This window comes from Frankliniella occidentalis, unplaced genomic scaffold (genome assembly GCF_000697945.3).
Source record: "Frankliniella occidentalis isolate FOCC.00 unplaced genomic scaffold, Focc_3.1 Scaffold69, whole genome shotgun sequence".
In the NCBI taxonomy this organism is placed as follows: Eukaryota; Metazoa; Arthropoda; class Insecta; order Thysanoptera; family Thripidae; genus Frankliniella; species Frankliniella occidentalis.
This window is the reverse complement of record NW_026267199.1, coordinates 1012163-1022894: the sequence shown is the minus strand read 5'-3', so window position 1 is coordinate 1022894 and position 10732 is coordinate 1012163. Positions and strand designations below refer to the sequence as shown.

Sequence of the window (10732 nt, the reverse complement as noted above, 5' to 3'; positions counted from 1 at the left end):
TATTACTCAAATTCTTAATTACAATAACAAGTACACAAAAATAAACAGTATTGGCAATCGTGTTTAGATTGCAGGGAAACGGGACATGAATAATGTTTCATTCCACTTTTTAACGATAGCTTAAAACGGCACACTTCTTAAGAAAATAGACTCTTATCGACAAAGTAACAAAGGTGGGTACCAAAATAGGTCCAAAGGGACAAGAGATGCTACCTCAGTTGTGGTTCAAGATTAGTTACTAGGAGCAGCACTCTAATACTTTCCAGATATGGCAAGTAGTGGCTTCGCTGCTTATGGACAATAAAGTCGTATCAGGTAAAAAGTACACCCGCTTAAAGTCATGATTCAACTATATACAAATCAATATTAGACGTGAGAAAAAAAATAAGACGCAAAATACTGGTGGTATTCAGAAAAGGGAACCAAGCGAAAGAAGTTAGGTGAACGAACAACTTCGGATGCGTAGGTTACGTTTGCAGATCGATGACTGCTTCACTGATATAAAAGTTCCAGCACCTAACGCACCCTAAGCTTGCTCAAAGTCAGGTACACTTCAACGCAATGTCTCTGCGACAGTTCCCATATCCTGAAACCTTCCGCCGGGCGGGGCCGGCACACACCGGTGGCGCAGGGCGGTCTATTTCCCGGCCTCCACGTCTTTGGTCGTTGCGCTCATCTGAATGCCTCCCTCCTCATCGTCATCCTCCTCCGCGATGGGGCCGAGGTAGTCGTCGGCGTAAAGATCGCCGGCGGCGGTGGGCGGCGGCTGGCAGCGGCGCAGCATCGGCACGGTAAAGGACAGCAGCGAGGCCACGACGAACATCCCGCCAGCCGCAAAGAAGGGCACTGCGTACGTGCCCGTCGCGTCGTATAATGTGCCGGCCATTGGCGTGCCCAGGGTAGCGGCCACCCCACGGAACAGGATGAGCAGCCCGAAGGCGTTGGTTAGCTTGTCCAAACCCAACAGGTCCACCAGGATGATGGACGTGAGCGAGATGTAGCCAGCTGCGGGAGGACGGCATCACCGTTAGAATGTTCACTTTACTTTACTTACGCGTGTTGTCATTGTCTTGTTCTGCGGGCGGCTCCCCTCGTCAGCCCGCGCATGTCTCACAAGACTTACAGATGGCGACGGCAAACACCACGGCAATGACCATGAAGGAGTAGATGTCGTGGGCGAAAGGTACTGCACCGGTAGTTAGCCCACACAACAGCAGACACACGTTGTTCAGCAGCAAAGAGTCAACCTTTGGCTGGTCAGCCAGCCACCCGCAGGCCACACGGCTAGCTGTGTTCACGATGCCGATAACCGAGATCAGCAGGGAGGCCGTGTCCACGGGAACACCCTACACAACATATTGTCAGTTAATTTTAATTTGCTCTTCTGTAATTTGCGTACTTTAATATGCTTTTCTTTTTTTTTTCTTCAATCCAAACCTCTGCTGAAGCTGCAGGCACGAGGTACATAAAGGGTATGTAGAGAGCGGCGAAACCAAAGAAGTTGCTGAACCCGATAGCGAGGAAAACGGGATTAGACAGAAGAGAAAAGTCGAGGAGCTGAGAGAGGGCAAGCTTAACCGAGAGAGGAATGGTAAAGCACGGGCAGCACTCGGCTAAAGGAGAAACAAAGAGCAAAAGATGTACAAAAACGCAAATTGAACAAATTAATGAATGAATGAATGGCTACTTACGAGGAGGTGCCTCTCCAGCCTCCACCGCCATTCTCGGCAATGAAACAACGCTCTGGCGGTAATTGGCAAGAGACTTCTGGCTTTGGTACTCGGGCAAGTTGGTGATGGATCCCGAATAGAAAATATCCTTTCGCGCCAGGGGTCTCACCATCTCCTTGCGGTCCCGCGCGATCTTCATGCTGATCCTGGAGGCCGTCATCATGCTCACGCTGTCGGAGAGCTGTTGGAGAAAAGCAGCAGCGTCAGAGCACACGAGCGTTTAGGACAGTCGTAATATGATTGTGTGATAGTTGTTAAAGTCCTCGGGTAAAGAGCATGCCCATGCTAGCTCATAGGGTGCGTCCCCGAATGAAATGAGAGGCGTGCAGCCCCAGGCCTTAAACGAGAACCACGAGGTAAATATCTTGGCATTGCCTGAGGTGAATAGGCAAGGAGGTCACGAACACATCACAAAGATACATATCAAAATGACTTCCTAGTTATTAATTGTGCACGGGTGACATCATCTGGGACATCAGATGGACGTTTATGACCCCAAAATGACTTTATTGACAACCGTGGCCTCCTTCTGTATGGAGCATGCAACAAATGCAATCTAACCCAAAGGCATGGATCGTGCCGAGTGCAGTGTGAAGAGGAGCTCAGTGCGAAGCATAGTTTTTACCCCCTGGTCGCAAACGTTGCAAGCTCACAGGGTGGAAAGGACTAAAAGTAAACGATTTTAAAGCTATAAAGATAAAGAGAATGTCTACAGAAAACCCATTGATACGGGGTCGAGAAAAAATAAGAAAAAAGCATTTGCTAGGTGTAAAGATTAGAAAACCACTGTAACTTTCTTTTCAAACACACACACACACTCACAGCATAATTAAAGGAAATTCAACCCCCCTAGAAGCAATTATCATATTATGTTTGACGCCAAAATATATAAAAGCAAAACAGAAAAAGAAAAAAAGCTTCAAAAATACTACATATAAAAATCAGGAAAGTTGGAACGATCAGGCGACACCTCAAAAAAATAATAATAAATCTATTTCGGGGAATACTATAGACCACACGTCTAAAGACTGTCTTACTGTATAAAAGTTAAAATTTAGTCTTACCTCGGTCAAGGAAAGTGCAGCATCGGCGTGACGTTTTTGATTTGTTTTGCTTTTTTGCACGATCTTACGACAGGCTAATGCATTCCGCGCTCATTCCGAGACTTCCCCATATTCCAGACGTGCACGACATGCTATGAATAAGACGAGGACAGACTATCCGGACATTACGGCGACACGAAGCACAACGACGATTTAATGCGATCGAACTTTCAAACGTAGCTTCGTAAAGTTTCGACTGATTTCCGCGGTTGCAGTGCTCTTGGAGAAAAGGGAAAAGAGTAGGCGAGAGAGAAAGAGAGAGCAGCACAGAGATGTGAGGAGGGTTCAAATTATTTCTAGGTTTAATTTTTAGATGCGTTGCTTGCGCAAATATATTTTGCACAAACCTCTTCACAATTTAAACAGTTGTGCAACACATTGTGTACACTACTTATAAATGAAGAAGCGGGTTCATGGTCAGAAATTCTGGTAACCAAAACCAATGCAAATCTATCTCGAATTAAAAATCAAGGACTCGTCCAAATAAGATCAAATCATGAGCGCTTTACTACTCATTAGAAAACTTTTCTACTGTATCCCGATTCGCACAATCTGTACAAGAAATGAAGGGATTTCCTTAGTAGGGTAGGAACTGGGAATCCCTCTTGCAACCCTCGTCAGACATAAACAATCAAGCAGATGGCGCCCTTGGAAGAAAAGCAAGCTATATCACAGCTTTGTCCTTTGCTTTAATTAATTAAAAAAACTTTTTATGAACTCTTTGCATGCATTATTTTGCCAAACTTCGTTATGAGATTAAACCAAGAACACTGCTTATTCCCTTCCTTCACGCATTTACGCATCATACACTTTATTTCGAAGCGAAGAAAACGCTGTAAAGAGAACCACAGACAGAAAACAGACCTCCATCCATACAGAACAAATAGACAAGACCAGATTGGCACGTTGAGCAGGGGGAGAAAGTGTGGCGCGTAGTGCATTGGAGCCACAATGACAAACCTGAGACGAGGACAAAGACGTCTTGCGTCCTTTGTCAATTGACTTCTCAGCGTTTTCAAACTGACAGCCAAAGTCTAATACCACTGTTATTCAAACACTGTGCGTCACATTAGAACGACTATGACTTGTGTCACATTGGTCAGAATATTGTGTCACATTCGTTATAACGTGGCAAAGCTACACATATGCCATGCGTACTGCCTGTGAGGACACAGCAAGGCAATGAAAGTCACGTTGTAAAGGAAGTGACATGATATTCTCAGCAATGTGGTACACTCCACTTGATTTAATGTGACGTCACTGTGTTTGAATAACAGTGAAAACCCATTAAGTGTGGGCTTATTCTTCCAGTGAGCAGCTAAACGAATCGTTCACAAAAGCAGGAATAATTTCATTTTAGATTTAAAGTTAATAAATCACAATTGATTTGCGACCATTATTCACTGTTAGTTTGTCTTTTTCTTTTGGAAGTGCCAGGTACCTGATTAATCCCGCCCACTTTTATAGTGGCTTCGCATATTTACTCGGGTCCACAGCGCCCTGATCAGCGACGATAGGCAACCAGCCCGCTAGGCGGACATTATGACAACAAAAGTGGGTGGAGTTAACCAGCCACCTGGCATAATGAGAAAAGATGATGTTTAATTTCCTTGCTATCTATTTTGTGAACTGATGAGGTGGAGGAGTAGATCGTGTAGATCCGGAGTGCATCGGCAGGCGGCCCCCACAAGCATGTCCACACACTCACGTCGGTCCGAGACCACATGTCATCGGCGTTGTTGTTAGAGCGACCCGCAAGCGAGGACTTGGACAGGCGAAGGTGGAGCGACTTGCGTACATCACCGTTGGACGTCATCGTGGGCCTTGAGTTGGAGATAGCGGCCAGCGTCGGTCGGAACCTTTCCCCAGTAGACGTTTTGCGGATCCGGTCGAAGAACGGAACAGATCCATTCTTTGGAAGCCCCTGAAAATGTGGAATGTTTACCATGTTAAATTAAGAAGAACGGGGATGGGGGTCTCCATTTGAACCGGTAGGAATTTCGATGTTTTTCTTTTTATAATTACTATGTATCAAACTGTCATTTGCTTTCACAAATTTTATAACAGTGCTTGTAAAATCAACCAAAAAAAGTTAGTGAATTTTTAAAGATTTGTATTCGACTGTATCTATTACTTACTTGGACGTGAGTAGAGAAGGCAGGCTGCGATGCGTTCCTAGGGATGACGGACTTAGGGGGCACAACTCCGTGGCTCATCTGCTCTTGCTGCAACGCAGCGGGGTTAGGTGCCTCCGGGGTGGACACTCTTCTGTCGTGCTCTCGCTCCTGCTGTCACAGTAGCACAAGACATCAATGTTAACCAGTAGATTTGGAGTACTTTTAATACTATACTCTTAAGCCCATGTTGCAAACGTTGTCTTTGCATTGATGCAGAGCAGAGAATGTACAGAAATCTGCCTTTAAAAGGCAACTAATTGCTTTCTTTGTTCTTCGACGAGCTACTTACATAAATGTTCAGGACCCAGAGGAAGAAAAAACAGGGACAAATGACAGAAGCGACTACAACGAAAACTCTCATGCAAGGCTATTCTAGTGACTAAACACGATATAGCAAAAAACAAATGAAGCACATCTAATAAATTCATGGTTATGAAGATATCACACTTTTGCTTTGCCTCCTTTTCTATTGTTCAAGGTTTTTTGGATTTTTACTGTATATTACTTTTAGTTGACGTAGGAAAAGAAATTGGTGATGGATAAGCGATGATGAGGTTCCCAAAGAACAGTTTTAAGGAATCAGGAAGCTCGAAAATCAATGCAAGTGGACATTCCATCGAGAAGGGGTGTGAACTTATTGCCTCTTTCTATCAATTTTTTCCCCCTCGCGGCAGTACCTTGATTAGGTCCCTGCGTAGCAATTCGTCTTCCTCCTTGAGGTCCTCGACCCGGCTCTTCTTCCGGCCTCGTGGTACTTCCGGTGGCCGCATGTCCGCCCCGTTGGAGTTGGCCGCATCTTTGACTTCCTGAACCTACAACGGGAAGGGGCGATACGACGTGCAGAAGGGCTGCTTGATAGGACTGGAGGACCCGTGAAGGCCTTAAGGAGGAAGAGGGATACGAGGTACTCGGGACGCAAAGGAGGCTATGGGAATACAAGTTACGAACAGCTTACTTGGCGTTTCTACAAGGAATTTACGATACTAACAGACCATTTTGAATCCTCAAGTCTTTACTTTGAATTTCATTTAACTAGTTTTGAGCTTTTCTACTTTCTAAATAAGTAATAGCAGGCATCAGTGATAGTTAAATAAATGGCACTATGTTTTACTGATTGGAATCAACTTTAAAAAAATAATTCCTTGTCAATGCAGTACACAAATTAGTGTTTTTTTTTTTTTTTACTTAGCTCATATTTATTAAAATAATAAACGGGTATGTATTAGTAAATTGCTTCAAAATTTCCAGAATGGTCCTTCAGTAAGGTTAATGGAAATGGTGTTAGTAGGTCAAATGATTGCAGTGAGTCACAAAGTAGACAAACGCACACGTAAACAGTTCCTGCACAGTAATGATAGCTGAACACTAATCACTTACTTCCGGAGTGGTGTAGTCTCAGGTCATAAAGAGCGTTTTGTGAAAAAAGTGGAGTAGTTGTGAAGGGAATTATGACTTTCCCAATAACATTAACTTGACAGAGTGTGTGCCACTGTGAAAAAGCAATTTACATTTACAGCAGCTGAACTATTTCCTTTAAAGTATTTTCATCAGTGGATTGGGTTGCCGCAAAATGCCTGTTCGCCGAGCCTGCTTCCTAAGCTACCTTACAGCAATGTCAAAAGCCACTTACGAAATTTACCTGGCTATCATTTCGTCAACGAGCTCTGAGTAGCGCTGAGCGCCTGCCAACTCGGGTACAGTCCGCACAAGAGTATGAACGTGCCGGATTTAGATCGGTGTGCGCGGGGGGGCAGAGCGAGCGCGGCTCAAAGCGAAGCCCGCGTTATGGGGAAGAGTACGTCGATGCTTTACATTATTGGCGCATTTTAGTGCCGCGAACTAGTCGTAACAGATCATAATTTGTGTTCTGCTTTCCGGGCGTTTATGGATCCCTTTCGCAGCACCCCCCCCCCCTTTTTATCACCGCACGTGGGCTTCCTGAGTAGGCTGATATCAACCCTACAGCAGACAAGTTATTTTACGCCTTTTCAACAGAGCTGCAGCAATTACCTACTGTACTTGCACACGCAACGGCGCAACAATGCGAATACAGTAAAACAAAAATAAACGTGCAACACACTTGAGGAAACCAGCACACAATGCAAATATACTTGTGCTGGTAATTTTTCTGCAATTTATTTCTCCACGCGCGCGTTGGAGGTGTTAATGTGCACGCGTGTGCATGTGTGCGTGTTGGTGATGGTGGAGTGGCGACGATAGCGCAGGACGTACCTTGGCCTCCGTGATGGTTGGGAGGGTGGGTACAGTGGGCAGTGGGTTGACCGGGGTGCCCGGCACGAGCTGGTCCAGGTTGAAGGACGAGTGCACGCCTGGGTCGATGTTGATGGGCATCTTTAGACGCTTCTCCATGGAGCCGTCAGGCAGCTGCACCACAAAGTACGAGCCCCCGATGGACCCGCGCTCCATCTGGAAGCGCTTCTCCTCGGCCATCCGCTGCAGCAGCGGCTTCACGCCGGGGCCCTTAGGGAACTCCAGCGGCCTCATGAGGGCGCCGAACAGCTGTCAGAACATACAAACTGCAGTCAGAGCCAGCATCCAGTCGGGCGCAGCCGTGCTCGGCGGGCAGCGTCCACCCAAGGGGCAAACTTCCTTCAAAATATCATTGTAGTGGACACCCTCCAAAAAAAATAAAATCGGTGCAAGCCCCTTCGGCCCACCTCGCGTACTCACCGCGCAATTGAGGATGAGACCGGCGAGGATGAGGTTGGCACCCCACCAGTCGTACTCGCGCACCAGCATGGTGGCGAGCGGAGCGAACACGAACGTGCCGAAGCCCGAGCCGCACACGGCGATACCCGTGGCGAGCGAGCGCTTGGTCTCGAAGTAGTAGCCGACGCACACCACGGCCGGCAGGTAGATGAGGCCAAAGCCCAGACCTGGGGAGTGGGCGGGGATCAGACTTGCCCAACCACCATCAAGCGATCGAGTACCTCTCTGGCATTCACTTACCTCCCAGAACGCCGTAGGTTATCATGAGCACGTTCACGTTTGGAGAGAGCGTGCTGAGCGCGAAGGCAGCGCAGCTGATGATGCTCCCCGCGATGCAGACCGCCCGGCACCCATACTTGTTGGTGAGCGCGCTGACCACGGGCCCTGGAAAGCATAGTGGTGAGTACACACAACCAGCGTACGGTTGGTGTTGTGACTGTGATTTGCAAACACTAGTTTAGGCTGGTAGCCCTGCTTGTACCCCCCACTCTGCCATGATAATGTTTACATGTTTGATGTTCGCTACCTGGGAAGTCAGTCTCGACTTGGCCCTTGGCTGTATAGCATCCATCTAGAGCCAATAAAGTTATACGTCCACTACACCTGGAAGTCTTCATTTACGTTCACAACAGTTAGCTCAGCGAGTACTGCAGGGTGGCATATCTTCTGGTTATACTGTACTTCAGGGGTTACATACACGCCCCCAAGCCCGCCCGCCCGCACGCACGCCTGCATCCGGTTCAGTATAAACCAGAAGAAAGAATACCACCGATGGGCCACCCTGTACAGTTTTGGTTCTTGCTTTTCATTATGCTAGATACACGCAGGCTGCTCGTGCTTACCAGCGCTGAGGTACACGCCCGACAGGAGCGAGCCGACGAAGGACGTCTTCCCCTTGCCCTCGCCGAACACCTCAACGAATCGGTCGAGGAAGATGCCGAACGTGTACGCGATGCCGTCCACGATCATGTTGCACATGAAGGAGGCGAAGACGATGACCCAGCCGTAGCCGCCGTCGGGCGGCGGTGGCAGGTCGTGGTAGTCGCACAGCGACAGCTCGTCCTCCCCCGGGGAGGTGGGGTCGCCGTCGCCATACTGGCCGTCGCCCCGGGTCAGCCGGGTGTTCTCCTCGCCGCATGAGCACTCGCTCTCCGTCTGGAACAGAGAGAAGAGAGGGTTCGATGAGCACTGTCTCCTCAACCTCCATGGCTACCGGCCCGGCCACTTCTATTTTGGTTCCTTTTGCACGAGTTCGAAACATAATTCGAAACTATAATTTAGCGGCCAACACTAGAAAAACAAAAGTAACATATTAACTAATTGCACTGATTAATTAAGTGAGAAACTGTTCAACACTTGTGAGACTGCAACCAACTAACTGCGAGCTGAATGCTTGCAAGAGTTCAACTCCGTATTAGTACACTTCTACTTCTAGCCGGTAATCGTGCACGTGTAAGTGTGCAACTCCTCTGTTGAACACTTCGCCCAAAGTAAGTGTCCGATCTAAGGAAAGTGTTCAACAGAGCAGTTGCAAACTTACACGTGCACAACTACCGAGGCAAACAAGTGTACTACTTCGGATTTGAACACTTGGAAGTATTCAACTGGCAGTTGCACACTTGCAAGTATTCAACTGGCAGTTGCACACTTACAAGTGTTGAGCAGTTGCACACTTGGTTTATCGGTTTGAATTAGGTGTACAGACTATTACGCAAGTAGTTACCACCTCGGCAATTTCACAAACGCCTCTAAAAGGGCATTGATAGCACCATTGTTTTTCCAGTGAACCAAACTATATTTTTAATTTCTCATTTTTGTTATGTCTGAGGTTATGTCTATCTAAATGTTCTTACAATGTAACTATATTTTTTCCACTTTGGTTCGGGTTTTATTTTGCGTTCGGCCCTCGCATCAGTATAGGGATGCCGAGAGTCGCGAATGTGAATCGCTGGTCGCGTTAGCCCAGGAGAGAGAGTAGGGGTAGGCGGAGGAGGGGCGGATGGTCGGATGGTCTCCCAGCGGCAACAGCCGAGCTCCGATGGGGTAAGCGGCGCTGAGCCGCCACGTGGACAGCCCCTCGCGAGCGCCCTTCCTCCTTTTAACACTAACCCTACTCCCCCTCCGGCCACCCCCTCACAATCTCCTCCCGCTGCTACCCACCCATTCAGTATCGTGTCCGAGTCTCTCTCAAACAACACGACTGCCACAAATACGCTGGAGAGATATAGGAGAAGAGAGAAAAGGGTTGGGGGTAGACAGAGAGACAGAGAGAGAGGGAGAGAGAGAGAGGGAGAGAGAGAGAGAGAGAGAGGGAGGGAGAGAGAGAGAGAGAGAGAGACGAAGAGAGTAGAGATGGAGGCTGGTTGCACAGGAGCTATAGAGCAAACCTTGAGGGTGGAGGGCGGAGGTCTAGCCAGAGCAACTGAGCCCCCCGGACTCCTTCCGCGTTTTTCTCACCGCTGCCAGCACCACTAACGATGGACAAGGCAGCTCGACAAAAGTCGGCTTTGTAGCCTTTCGCTAAAGTTACATCAGAACATAAAAAAAGAACGCTTGAGCCAGAACAGAGGTGCCAAAAAAACACAGGATGGTGGTGCTACATTCGAACAGTAGTCGGAAAGATAATTCTAAGGTAACGGTGCGTGCATAGTAAGTCACTAGATTATATAAACCTTCGAACAGGGAGAATTGTTTTCGCTCTCCCTATTCTCAGTGCCTTATGCAAAGCGCGCCCGCTCCGCCCCATCTCTGATCCCCCCTGATGCCGCTGACTCCGCTGCTGCTGTCAATATCGTGTTCCCCAATTCGGTTCCCACCGCTTTTTATTTTCCCTCCGCCGCACGCCTTCCCAGCTTCCAGTGGCGGCGGCCAGGACGCCAAAGAAGCCTCAAGGCCGAGGCCAAACAGTAACAGACAAACAACGAGGGCGCAGAAATCATATTAGAAAAGTTGGGGGTGAGCAAAGCGGAGGGAGAAACGGGTGGGCTGCGAT

The 10732-nt window shown here is 47.9% G+C and overlaps 1 protein-coding gene across 7 annotated transcripts in view; it reads right to left on the bottom strand.

Annotated features, from left to right (window-relative positions):
• LOC113203957 (uncharacterized) overlaps positions 1-10732 on the bottom strand; it is a 50562-nt gene that overhangs the window by 17271 nt on the left and 22559 nt on the right. For 2 of the 7 annotated variants that reach the window (XM_026418922.2, XM_026418926.2), the window contains exons 3-9: positions 8583-8895; positions 7981-8124; positions 7702-7907; positions 7243-7530; positions 5688-5822; positions 4972-5121; positions 4542-4757 (exon numbers count right to left, since the gene is read on the bottom strand). In XM_026418922.2, coding sequence (XP_026274707.1) covers positions 4542-4757; positions 4972-5121; positions 5688-5822; positions 7243-7530; positions 7702-7907; positions 7981-8124; positions 8583-8895 — 1452 coding nt within the window. Of the gene's footprint in view, positions 1-6; positions 1006-1123; positions 1347-1437; positions 1614-1691; positions 1912-4541; positions 4758-4971; positions 5122-5687; positions 5823-7242; positions 7531-7701; positions 7908-7980; positions 8125-8582; positions 8896-10732 lie in introns of those variants that run through there. The other 5 variants (XM_026418924.2, XM_026418930.2, XM_026418923.2 and 2 more) reach the window with 5 other exon arrangements.